This window comes from Gobius niger (genome assembly GCF_951799975.1).
Source record: "Gobius niger genome assembly, chromosome: 1".
NCBI lineage: Eukaryota > Metazoa > Chordata > Actinopteri > Gobiiformes > Gobiidae > Gobius > Gobius niger.
Genome location: NC_136852.1, coordinates 21,676,470 through 21,690,680, shown reverse-complemented (window position 1 = coordinate 21,690,680; position 14,211 = coordinate 21,676,470). Strand labels below are relative to the sequence as shown.

Below are 14,211 nucleotides of genomic sequence, written 5' to 3'. Positions count from 1 at the left end.
ACTTTTGTCATAATCACAGCAGCAGCCTGGCTCCTGGACACATGATTTAACCCTGAAAAATGAGAGCGGCACATTTGTAATTAACATTTCCCCCCCCCAATAAAAAAAAAGTGCTCTTTACACAATTAAAGCTCCCGGAAGCATTTGTCTCAGTGTGAGATCAAACCGGGCGACGGCACACACTAATTGTCAAGATTTAAACTGTCTCCCACAGGCTGATCCGCTCATCGCCCCCTCCCGTGTCAAAATCAAAGCCCCTACCTCCTCAGCGGGACAGACAGGTGACAGGCTCGCCACATTTTTTTTTTTTTGGCTGAGCCCCCAGTGCTGCTACTGACAACCGCGTCCAAATTAGGCATCACACCAATGGAACAACCAGAAATGAAACTTTGATTCATCCGTGTCATGTTTTAATTTGCTCATTTTCCGTGTAATCTGATTTTCGCGAAAATGTCCCTGTTTCATATTGAAGCCGGGCTCATTGCTGCAGCGCACACGTGTTCTGTATCTGCGCCAATCTGGGATCACTTTATAGCCACTGACAGGTAAATGAAAAACACCGGTAATGTCGCTGCCGGTGTACGATTGGGCAGAAAGTTCATAATTATTCTGGCTAAGGAGCAAAATGACGCAAATATGACTGTGGCTGCATAGACGGGGGGAGATAGGCCGAACATGTGACTGTTTGTTCTTACACTGAATCGATTGGAGCCGCCTATAAAAAGGTGACCTGAAGGTGACCTGAACTGCATTATTTTTCAAAAGCTGTCGTATCTATTTTTAGATCCATTTTCCCCTGTATTTTCACCTCTTACAGTATATTTTGTTTGTGCATACATTAACCTCTTACCAAGTGCATTTTCTCCACTTCAGTTTTAGTCGAAAAGCTTACAGCCAAAGCTAAGACCTACAAAACTCATCCAAAAGATCTGTTTCCTTGGTTTACTGTCACTTTTTTGATATTTTTGACCATTGCTTGTTTGTTGGGTTTTCATCGCATTTTTCGCCACATTTTCATCACTTTTTTTCTCTTTTCTGTTGCTCTTTTATGGCTTTTTTGTTGCATTTTCGTCATACATTTTTCATCGCTTTTTCGTCAAGTTTTTGCCGCTCTTTTCTTGCGTTTTCGTCACACATTTTCGTCAGTTTTTGGTCACGTTTTTGTCAGTTGCATTTTCGTCACACATTTTTGTCAGTTTTTTATCGCTTTTTCGTCACGTTTTTGTCGCTCTTTTGTTACATTTTCGTCACACATTTTTGTCCGTTTTTCATCGCTTTTTCGTCAAGTTTTTGCCGCTCTTTTCTTGCGTTTTCGTCACACATTTTCGTCAGTTTTTGGTCACGTTTTTGTCAGTTGCATTTTCGTCACTCATTTTTGTCAGTTTTTTATCGCTTTTTCGTCACGTTTTTGTCGCTCTTTTGTTACATTTTCGTCACACATTTTTGTCCGTTTTTCATCGCTTTTTCGTCAAGTTTTTGCCGCTCTTTTCTTGCGTTTTCGTCACACATTTTCGTCCGTTTTTGGTCAGTTTTTGGTCACGTTTTTGTCAGTCTTTTGTTGCATTTTCGTCACACATTTTTGTCAGTTTTTTATCGCTTTTTCGTCACGTTTTTGTCGCTCTTTTGTTGCATTTTTGTCCGTTTTTCAGCGCTTTTTCGTCAAGTTTTTGCCGCTCTTTTCTTGCGTTTTCGTCACACATTTTCGTCAGTTTTTCGTCACGTTTTTCGTCACGTTTTTCGTCACGTTTTTCGTCTTTTGTTGCATTTTCGTCACAAATTTTTGTCACTGTTTTATCGCTTTTTCGTCATGTTTTTGTCGCTCTTTTGTTGCATTTTCGTCACACAATTTTTGTCACTTTTTTATTATTTTTATTTTCATTCTTGTTTTTGTCACGTTTTTGTTCCTATTTTGCTGTTTTTTGCCGTTCCCCCCCCCCCCCCCCCCCCCCCTCAATAACCTTTTAGATCTGTGTTAGGCCAAACTGCAGAAAATGGGCTGGGTTCAGACGGGGGTTAAGAGGCTCAAAACTGTTGTATGTGTTTCTAGATCTCTTCCCTCCTCTTACTGTGTTTGTGTTAATTTCATTCATTAAAAGACAGAGAACGCTGCTCCTTGAAAGCTGTGAAACGTACGTGTCAAACCAAAAAAAAGACGGGCATGTGAGAAACGTTTCACAAAAGTTCGGAATACCTTTTGCCCCCAGCAAGCAAACTGACATGAACTAGCTCCCTCCTTTGGTTTGAAAACATTAGGTGCCTGGTCTTTAACGGTGAATTATGCGGAGATCCCTTTCTGCTGAAGCTTCTTTTCCTTCAGACCATTTGCACGTAGCAGTGGGACTACATGCTGCTACACCACGGCTGATAAAATGAGCCAGGCCAATATAATGTTTATCGCCAGCTATAATTTAATCTAATAATCCAGAAAGTGTACGTTACTGAAGAGGAATCCTGCGGAGGACTGAATGAAGTGGGTGGACTTTCTGCCTGCCTTTCAACCTCCTCCATCTTAAATGAATCTAAATTATGGAGCACTGGAACTAGCGAGAGTAATCTTAGCATTCTGCGTGTTTAAGAAACGTAATGACAGGTGAATTACAATGGATACCAGTTTCTTGGATCCTACTTTCTGCCCTAAATGTTAAAGTCTAATTTATTTCCTCTTCTCTGACCGAACGGAATGACCCTATTAACAAGATAATATTAATGGCAACAAACCCAATTAATTCCTTCTTACTGGCCTGCCTCTCATTATTTAGTATTCCACTCGCCCAACAATCCACACGAGGGTAATCCCTATGCAAACGCCCCGTGTTACCCGGCGGAGTCAAATTAAAACCCAAATCCAATGCATTTTATGGCACTATTTTTCTTTTTATCATTTCTTCAGTGCTCACAATTTCCATCGAGCTCAGCGCTTTTCATTCCCACGTCCATATAGTGTTATCTGACACGGGGTTGGACAAATTAGCATCTAAATACAATATGTACAGGCAATGTAGGGAGAGTAAGAGGGCTTTAACACCAGCCGGGAGATTGTAAGAGCGGGACAGACTGCTGACTTCAGTTGTCCAAACCAGTCCATTAGCTGACTTTAATTATTTGATAGCAGAAGGGCAGCGGCTCCCTGCTATTTTTTTCTTTATCTGTTGCACTTTAGCTTTGAGTGTGTGCATTATGGTTTTGACTTTTAATCAGCGTTTGTTTAAGAAGCACAAAAAAATTAAACAGACTATATTATATTCAAGTGAAAAGTTCACTTCAGCATTACTCTGAAAGAAAGATGTGAGACCCATCCATCCATGACCCCAGTACTACTACTAGTTCTCGTAGTAACTATAGTACTTTCAATAAACTACATACAGCTAATTCCGTGATAGAAATGATTGTTTTGGATAACTATGTAAAGTATTTATTACCTGCCAGCTCCTGTGAGAGAAAAGGGGTGTAATCTAATCTATTACTGTGGGGTATTCCTGCACATGGCTCCGCTCCATAGCACTGCTCCACATAGAAACACGGATTTTAACTAGAAAGGGGGGGGATTGAATGCACCAGGGACGTGGTTCTTCTCGGTGTGTTTGCATTGCAAACAAGCCGTGCCATGTGGGGAGAAAATGAATGCCATTTGTTGAGACTAATTAATAAAGAACATGCAGATGTGCAATTGGGGAGGATTTGTTGTTGGGTGATGGTTCACCAACACGCTCTTCTCGCTTAATCAAGCACATAATGGAAAATTCATTTGAGAGAAAGAAGAATTAAAATTGTGCAGTTAAAGTGTTCTAATTTTATGATTTTTTTAAAAATTTTATGATAATGTAAAATGATAATTTAGGCACTTTTCCTCGTGCATATTTCATATTTTCATGCCCACAGTGTTAAGCAATGTAGCTGTGTAACATAACATACTGTAAATAGTCTGCTACGCATCTACAGTAAATTAATGAGAGATTTTCTTTTTTGCATGACTGAACATGATCAACACGTCCGTCAGTCTTCTCTCCCCTCCAGTAACATACCCAGCCAACCATGTGACAGTCAGCCAGCGCTGTGCAGGCTGAGGCTTGATGCTCGCTAAGAGCTTCCCCTGTTCCTCCTTCAGATCCTCGATCCAATATAGAAATTCTAATTTTTTTATATACCTATACCTACCTTGACCTGCAGGACTAGCAAACATCGCTTTAAGAAAGAGAGAGAACAATCAATGTTGGCGCTAAGGAAGATGTTAAAGGATTGTTCTAAAAATACCACCTGGTCTCCACTTTGAACTAACCACATCCTGTTGTTTTAAAACCAACATTTAGCTGCTCCTTCAACAAAGGATGACATGGCCTAGTTTAGATCCTGGCCACTTGTGGTGAAACTTTTGACAGCTCACACTCCCAGTGTCTCCCGCAAGTGATTTTTACGGGGGGGTGGAACTATCCGGAAAATTGCTCCCCCTAATATAAAACAGGCAGTAAAGTCATCATAACTCTGGCGCACACTCAGAGGGGCAGAGGGGTGTTTTAGTAGGAGGGTCAGTCAGCATGCCTCAATCAATTTTAAGAGTGCATTAATTAGAAAGAGGTTGACATTAATGAGCATTTTTGCCTTTAAAAGTCTCAGCGAGGTGGGTCTTGGGAAGTGCTTGGCGTGATTGAAAGTACAGTATAGGTCTTTTTTTAGTCTAAAAGCATTGTGAATTAGCTCCTACATTATGGCATCTATTAGCAGAGACGCCACCTCCGCACCTCTCTCTCTCAATTTTTATGTCTCTTGCTCGGCTCCTCGGCTTCTCGCTGTATTTTATTACCACCTCCACCGCTGCCACATCTGTCATTTTGCCCCAAAGGTTTTCTCAGCCCACCATTTTGTCTGTGCAATTAACTACCAGTGATACTAAAAACACCTACTGGAAAGGTAACCTGCTGCTCGAGGCACGGAGAGGTTTCCCAGTTTATTATGACACCCACCCACACGGCCTTTCATATCCACACCTATGAATCTATGTGGTAAACACAAAGAAGATCAAGACTTCAGTGCTGCAAACTGTTCATTTTTAATGTTTGGGTAAGCTCTCAGTTGTCCAGCAGCTCCACTGTAGTAAAAGTTTTTTGAAAACAAGCCATCCGGACCGAATGGTTTAGGATTGAGAGCCGTTCACCTCTCGTCTAGGAAGCTCCCTGATTTTCCGTTGAAAACTAGCAATGCGCCCTGCGGGGGGAGTTAGTTCTGATTCACATAAAGGTCAAAGGAAAGGGAAGGAAAGGAGGGAAAGGACTTTATTTGTACATTTCACAGACAATGGTCACAAAGCGCTTTACAGAAGACACTCGGTGGTTTGTAGCTTCAGTTTCCCCTGGGGGAGACAATCTGAAGCGATGTCGCGACTGCACACAACTGCGCCAACAGTCCCTCTGACCACCACCATTCATTCACGAGCACACATCATTCATACTGGCAAATTGTACATGTTTTTAGTGGTAGGGGAAACTGAAGTACACGGAGGAAACCTACTCGCCTAATGATAGTGTGAAGAGTATCATCCTATATAAGCTGTGAGTAAAAAAATATATACTTTTGCTGATGCATTTGAAATAAACTAGGAAAACCTTCATTTGTTTACCTTCATAATGACTTGGCGATCCATAATGGAGCAGTAATTACATGAAAACATTCCAGGGATGTTAGTCACACAGAGAAACCAGTTCTTCTCTTGTTGTTGTTTTCTTGCTTGCCCAGCCAGGGATAACAGGTACAGGTTAGACAGAGCAGACCAGAGTGGATGGATGGTGGTGCGCGGATGGGGAGGGTGTCCTGGGGGAAGAGCAGTCGGCTGATGAGGGGCTGTGTGTGTGTGCGTGTGTGTCTGTGTGCGGAGGGATCTGCCACCTGGACCACCCCTCTCTCTCTGGGGCTCTGTGGCAGCTGAGCCAGCCTGGAGCATCTGCACTGCCACAGGATGAAAAGCACTTTCCCAACACTCCGCATGCCCACACACTCGCTCTGTACACAAGGCTTGGGCTACTTACGACTGTACACACGCTTTATACCGTATAATAAACATTACCCCCGAATCATTAAAATAGCAGACACGCAATAAAAAAAAAATCCATAATAGAATTTCAACTTTTTTCAGACTGAATGTAGAAACGGTTTATGTGGAAAGTGATTAGCTAACCCAGCCGTAAGAAACACTATAGCAGAAATAAAACATGCTTTTTTAGGCAGATGTGCTTGTGTTCCACATAGCATCCAGCATTTCTTAGATGTCACTGCCCGAGCCTACTTTTCATGCAGGGCCAAACACAATCTCTGAGTACAGAGTGCATTAGTAAACTTGAACACACTTCATCGAGGTAGCTAAGAAAAAAAAAAAAAGTTGTCAGGGATGAAGAAATAAAAGTCAATACAGTACTTTAGTCACCAGGAAGCTCTCACTAGCATGTTGTGTTGCATCTCATAGAAAATGCTAAATCCCTTGTAAACATTTTGACTGCACCTGCACAAATGTGTCATGTTTTTGCTCTGTCAAGTCCACAGTACAACATCCTAGGCGTATTTAGAAACCTGGGAAAGTGCTTAACCTACTTGAAATTCCGAGTCTGCTGTGTAAATAGCTTTTTGTCTCACATGGGACAGGATTAATATGGAAATGAACATGTATCTTCAAAAAGAATCCCACCTTTGTCAATTAGGATGAATTAAGTTGTTTATTCAATTTGCATAGCACACACGCTTGTTATTCCGAAAACGGGCTTAATTGTACTGTACCACTAAGGGTTTTTTTATCGTTGTAATTATGGCAGATTCCACAATGCGCTCCCTGCAAATTGCTGTTTACCGAGGGTAATTGTTAAGTCAAGTTTTTGCTTTGATTCTCCTCTTATAATAGCACAAATTAATTTACCGAGATCAAAATAACATGGTTTCTGCTTCACCTGTGAGAATTTGATAGCATGCTACAAATAGTTGTGATAGACCCCCAGGTGCTTGACTAGAAGATTAAAAAAGGATTTGAGAATTAGAGAGTAGAGTAATTGCAGATTATTGAGCAGGAAATTGTGCGACAAACTACGCGGGGATGTCATAGCTTTTCTCGGCTCGCATGTGGCAGCACCTGGCTTTTTTATATTTGCTTACATGCACCACACTGTAAGCAAATATTAACATAAATTGTCAAATGAAGTAGCGTAGACTAAACAGCCCTTGAAGAATCTGTTATTTCTTTCGGTGAGGTGACATGTCGTGTATTTTTCTTGGCATTCTACAACATAAACAAGTCAGCAGCAAAGCGTTTGTCTGTGGGCAATAACAGAAAAGAGGCAAGGCGGCTGCCAGAACTGTAATTCCATTCTCTATTTTTCAGATCTTCCTCATGTGAACCTCTCAGTGGAGCCGCAGCCAGTGTTGGAGGGCAACTTAGTGAGATTTCACTGCTCAGCGAAGGCCAACCCTCCTGTCACACATTACAGGTGAGAGCAAAGTGCCCTGACAGGCTGTATACACACATTTATGTATAAAAAAAAGTTTGGGTTATCTATTAGATAGAAATGTCTGATTGAGTGTTACAGTGAAGGTCAATAGTAGTTATACCATGACCACATTAACACACTGCCAAAGGTCTTGAGTGAAGATAAAGGGGTTAGAGGTCGACCGATATGGGTTTAACAAAGGCCGATGCCGATAATTTACATTTTTCCAAATGTCTGGTCTGTAGAGTTCAGGATCGTGATGTCATGTCGTTATGAATCATGGGATTAACAACAATGATACACTAATGGAGATTTTGTGAGATAAGATGCTTTATTGTTCACATTAAAACACTTGGACACCACAGTGTGTTAGATATATTTACTAATAGTAGCAAATGGAGTTGTTCCATGGCTTTTTTCTTCACTTTTTCTACTTGTTAGTTTATGGAAAAGTATGCTAACAGCTTCAAACATGGCGGATCTCCATGGTGACAGTGGATTTTACTGAACTCTATAATCCTGTAAAAAAAAACATTAATACTTGGCCACTCCAGCAGTGGCTGATTTATTTTTACGACTTTAGGAGATTCAATCATAGTTTCTGTTCCAGCCTTGATTAGTTGCTGTTAGCATTAGCATGCTTCCGTTAGCATTAGCATACTGTTGCTAGCCGCGGCATTTTGCACAGCAATCAAAAATACAATTGCGGAGCTTAAAACTAACTCATCGATGAAATGACTTGCAGCATGTACATATTGACTGATGTTTAGTCAGTGAAACTTGTGTTTGACACACTTTTAGCTAACCAAGTTTCATCGCAATGTTTCTCTGTTCCAATGAGGCCTAGGAAGTTGTTGGATGACTCATTTTGAAGCCTTCGTTTCGCTCTTTCCATTGCAAAAAACGTCTCACTTTCAGTCCCAGCGATATCGGCTTTGATCAGCGTTAGATCAGTCGATAGCCGGCATTATAAAATCCCCAAATATTGGCCTGATATATCGGCCGGCCAATGTATTGGTCGACCTCTATCCGGGGTGAACGTTGTTGTTGTGTTTTTGTAATTGTGGGCCATTATACATGAGAGAATGGCTAAAGGGGCACAAAAATAATAGAACATAGTGGATGTGATAAACAATGCAAAAAAAACAAAACAAACAAAAACAAATTTGCGATGTGATGTGCGTTGCAAAAAATATAACGGCACCAAACCGAAGTTGCTGCTGAAGATTTCTTTTTCTCTGTGTGTGGGACTTTCACAAAAGCGACAAGTGAAAAATTAAATGGTGTGAAATCAATAAGGAATGGGATTGGGTGGCTCCGAATCCTTCAGCACTGGGAAATGAAATGGATGTACTACAGACTCGCTGGTGGCCAAACATAGATGTAGCCCTTCCTGATGGATTCTGCCCTTTTGAAAGAGGAGAAAGAAGAGGAAGGAGGAGGAGGGCGAGCGGCGATATTGTGGAAAACAAGGTTTGTATTTGATTGTGTGGGCGCGCGGCACAGACAGGACGTCTATAGCGGAGGGGATTTCACCTCTATTGTTATGAGACTGGATCAATGCTACAATCAGCCCCTTCTCCCCGGGGCTTCAAGGAGGTAAGATGCAATGGCAGTCTCTGGATGACTTTTTCGGTTACTTTGACAGAGTGCAGAATGAAATAAGGCTGTTGAAATGGAAGCTAAGAGAGGGTAAAACTGCCACTTTACCACACCGTAATATATTTGTTCCATTCCGCTCACCCTGATTCTCTGCCTGTGTCGCCGACTACAGCCTTAAATATTGCACCGGCGGACTAATAACTTTTGATATCCCAAGGTTATCCCCTCTACCCATTATTGAGCTTCATAGGCTCCTTTAAGATTTATGTGTAATTTATACAAGAGCCCCAGCACTCCCATGGACCATTGGAGTTCGGGGCTTTAGAGGGCCTCGTCATGCCTGTCTGAGAGGTTTTCCACTTGGGATAGACCCTTTGCACAAAAATCCCTCCTCCTCCGCCTCCTTCAGAGAGCAATATCACAGTGGAGAGCAGGAAGCTGGTCAGGCGGCGGTGTGCGGCCGTTATTCAGTGCTAATACTCAGTGTCCACGCCAGATCAGATATGGCACAAGGACAGAGTAAGTCTTAGACAGATGGCCTCTTTTTCTATCCCCAAGAGAGCCATCTATTCCCAGCATGCTACTCCACTTTGTACCACCCAATTCAATGGACTCTCGAGATACAGGCGCCGTGGCACTAGTGAAAAATACGCCTGTACTGCTGTAGCCTTCAAAAAAAAAAAGAAAGAAAAAAAAAAAGTCTGCCAGTTGGAAAAAAAGAGATATATATTTTGCAGATACAGAGACAGAGAGTTCAAAGTATGGAATGAAGTTGCGCGCAGACTTTTGAAGAGCACATAAAAGTGGCGCTAAGAGTGAATGAGGAGCGGTAATGGCTATTTGTTTGCACTGCGAATAAAAAAAAACGGAAAAAAAAAAACACGCACACAAAAACAGGCAAGTGGGTCTTCGGGACAGTCTGTGATGGCGAGGTGGCATCAATCAGCCTGCCTCTGATGGAGACACAGAGGGTTTTTTAAGGATCCAAATAAAAATAAATAAAAAAAACGGCGAGAGACAGACATTATTAAGAGAGAGAGAGAGAGGATACACATGCAGGCGCCATACAACAACAAAACCAGCCCCTTATGGCACCGCCGCAAATAACCCAATTCTCTCCTGCATAGATTCTCACTGTTGTTTGCTTCAGTTGTTTGTTTTTGACTCGGGCTCAAACTGTTGGGGAGCATTCCTTTGAAAATGTGTCTGGGAAGGTAATGATGTAGTGTGTGGTAAGCCGTGTTTAAAGGGTGGGGAATGTAATCTACACATATTTTTGCACTATTTGGTCAGCCCACCAACAGTTTTTGTTTTTAGATCAATAGTATTTAAAGGCAGAAGTCATGGGTAGAGATGCCAAAACACATTTAATCAAGTAAGAGTAACATTAGTAAAGGTTTAAAGTAGTGACCCAAACAATTACCTCAAGAAAAAGTAAAAAAGTACTTGGAGAAAATGTTAGTCGAGTACTGTGAGTAACTGGGTAACTTTTTGAGCTAAAAAAGGTCAGATTTATTTTCCATGACGCCATAAATTGTGTGAAGCAAAGCATAAAATAATGTTTAAATCCAGATCTTCACAAAGAAAAATGGCAAGAAAATACAGAAAACAGAATAATTCTAAAAAAAAAGAAAAACACTTTCCGCTTAAATATTTACTTAGTTCCATTATGATTTTACTCAAGTAGAAGTCAATGGTCTCAACTTGTAGCACGTGCCTACCTTCATTTGGCCCAAAGGGCTTTACAGCAAGGAACCACTCACCCATTACTCACTTAAGGAGCTGGGATTCGAACCAGTGACCCTCCGATCATGCGACGACCCGCTCTACCATCTACTTCACTGTCGTTTTATCATACTTATCACAGCACCGTATGATAAAACTACTCGAAGTTCATGTACCTGAGTAACATGCACTGGCATTAAGGCAAGCATAATGAGCACACTTAGCGCCTTGTGATTGACAGTTTTTCTAAATCAATTTTAGAGGGGAAAAAAAAAAATGCAGCCATGAGTAAAACATCAGGGACAATGAGAAAACAATTTTATAAATACCTGCAACCTTGGAGCGATCGCGCCGAGAAAGACACACACAAAAACTGCAAGACACTGCTTAACACTTGTCACTCTAAATCTCCTCCGATTCACAAATTTCAATATGGCATCCTTAACCTTACGACATTACTGTAGTTTGTATTCCGCTAATGATTTAGCTCATCACTTTCAATAAGCCTGTAAGTGCGAGTGGAATGCGCTGCGCTGTGCTTAACCATGCTGATAATAAGTGTGGGCCCTGATTTACTGTGAGCCTGGATGCTGATGGCACCGATACCTGCCTAATTTAATTGTCACTCTTTTTATTGGCTTAATCACATTCAGTGCATACAAAACTCCCCCCTCTCCCCGCTCCAACCACCACCACCACCACCACCACACCCCTGTCTTCTCACTCTCCTTCAACGGCTGCTTCCATTACCGGCCTGTTTATCAGTTTAACTACACACCGACGCGCATATACCGGAGAGCGTTTCGCACCCGACGGTCGGATCAAGTCCCCGAATAGCAGACAGCAGTGCAAAGTGAGTCAGTTATCGAGTAAGCTTGCAGCGGCCCTCCTGACCTCCCACTGGGGATGCAGGTGTTTGTGTTACCTCGGGCCGGTTATGTTTAGACATGAGTGTTGGACAGGACCCAAGCGCGGTATAGCACCACAGAGCCCGGTTGCTCCCCACGGACTGGCATATTCTATCTGCGCTCCTCTCGGTAATACTGTCAGTGCTCCTCCAAACCCGGCAGCTTTAACCTCCACCCGCCTGCACAAGCATCTGCGCTTATCATATTACACCTTTTACTGCAAGGAGATAGACCCGGGAGTGGGCGGGAAGTGTTTCATACCAACATGTGTACCGGTGTTCAACCTTCATTACAGGGGCGTCGAAAGGCAGCAATTTTTAATGTCGGGGCTGTGGTAGCAATCACACATGTAGTGGATTATCATCTTTAGAGGGAGTCGGCAGTCTTAAGGAACCTGCGACGGACAGCTGTGGGTTGTGAATAGCATTATCATACATTTGTAATAACCAAGGTCTTTAAGTCAAGCGTATTGGTACAATAAGTGTGAAACATACAGATATTTCCAGAAACAATTGCCTTGGGCTTCAAAGCAAGAACTGTGAAGGGAACAAGTTTGGAAACACATTGTTTGCTATTGATGGAATACACACTGTACTGTATAACATTGTCACAAAACACTTCAAATTAAACAAGATGATTTATGTTTTTGTCTTGCCAGTCAGGCAGGTGATGCTGTAAAGAACCTCTGGTAACGCTTTATATTTAAGTGTGCTTATTAAGTATTAATAAGGTACTAATGAGCATTAATAATATGCTTATAAAGTATTAACATACTGCTTATTATACTTTTATCTGTTAACATGCTAATGGGCCATTAATAATGCGCTTATTCATAGCCAGCCCTTACCCTAACCCTAACCCTAACCTTAACCCTAACCCCAAACCTAACCCTAACCCTAACCCTAACCCTAACCCCAAACCTAACCCTAACCCTAACCCCAAACCTAACCCTAACCCCAAACCTAACCCTAACCCTAACCCCAAACCTTACCCTAACCCTAACCCCAAACCTAACCCTAACCCTAACCCCAAACCTAACCCTAGCCTTAACCCTAAACCTAACCCTAAAATAAAATGATTATTAATACTTGAGCACACCTTAATCTAAAGCGACACCGAACCTCTGCACATAAAAAAGTAAACATGGTTAGGCTACCAGAAGTAGAACAATAAATGTGATTAGTTTTTGCTCAGACATATCATAGCCAGGGCGATCTTGATGTCTTTGTTGAGATCCCATTTCCCCTCAGCCCCGCAACCACCATCATACAATAAGTGTAAGCCAATCCTTTTTTTATTTTCTATTATACTATCATATTTCAAGATAGTACACTGCAAAATGTACATTCATTAATCTACAATGTTCTGTCACACAAGGTTGCCCTTGATCTGCTGCCGAGGGTTAATGCTGCTAGACAGCGCAGATAGAACGTGCAGACATAATACTCTATCCTCGGGCCATACAAGCAAAGGTAGTCGTGTTCATTTACGCAACCACCCAGACATTTTACAACTCCTACTCCAGCTCGGGAGTCACTCCTGCAAAAGGTCAGACGGGCCATAAACAGCAGTCTGCCCCAATTTTAATATTTCAGGAAACACAGGTGTTGCACTCTGCTGCTACATTTTCCTTTCGCCGCGCGCAGAATTAAAACACATGCTAAAGCAACCCCATGAATCCCAATTAGAATTTTGCTCCCGTTTAATTGTCATCTAAAGCTTTCTCATTTAGCGTAAAGTGAAGTATTGGATTCCGGTTTGTCACGAAAACAATTGAGTGCCCCCTTACCCTGCGAGGCAATCTTTCCACCGACAGCAAAGGTAAAAATCGAGACAGTCTTGGCTTTTGCTGTCATTTCTTTTTTTTTTTCAATTGCCTCGCACTGCTACATCTCTTTTCGGTGCTGGGATGGCAGCGTTTAGATGTGTGATGCATTGGATGTCCCATCGCTGTCAAAACCCTCCAAACAGACGTGCCGGGGAAGCCGCTGCCTTTAGTTTTATAAATGGGCCTTGTCTGTTGTAGCTGCGGAGATCTATCCACACATGCAGAGTGCCGTGACATTATCAAAATTGTACGGGGGGAGAAAAAAAAAAAAAAAGCATGTTAGGAGTGGCGGCGCGCTGTTGTGCTCTAGCCATCAGTCACAAAACACAAACAGATGTTCTTTACTGCATCCCATGTCAATTTATTACAGTCAGCTGTTGGGTGTATTACAGACGGTGTCAGGCAGCGAGCTTCAAAAGGTGAGGGAGCGGCCCATTTGTCATCGCGTGATTTGTTTGGTTCTCTCTCTTCGTTTGGCACTCACGCGCTATACTCACTGCTCGCCGTAATGAGGAAGGCGCTGTCTGCCTCTGGAGTTTGCCAGGGAGCTTGTCACCGCATGGAGGGCTGCCACAAAAAAAAAGAAAAAAAAAAATGCTGAAGCTAGCACCTCCATACCTGCCCCCAGAATGATGATTTATTCACATGAAAGCACAGTATTGACACAGAGAGGTGTGAAAACCTGTCC

General features: G+C 42.2%; 1 protein-coding gene across 12 annotated transcripts in view; it reads left to right on the top strand.

Annotated features, from left to right (window-relative positions):
- kirrel3b (kirre like nephrin family adhesion molecule 3b) overlaps positions 1-14,211 on the top strand; it is a 143,095-nt gene that overhangs the window by 107,257 nt on the left and 21,627 nt on the right. For all 12 annotated transcript variants that reach the window (XM_079553573.1, XM_079553570.1, XM_079553566.1 and 9 more), the window contains exon 6: positions 7,355-7,460. In XM_079553573.1, coding sequence (XP_079409699.1) covers positions 7,355-7,460 — 106 coding nt within the window. The remainder of the gene's footprint in view (positions 1-7,354; positions 7,461-14,211) is intronic.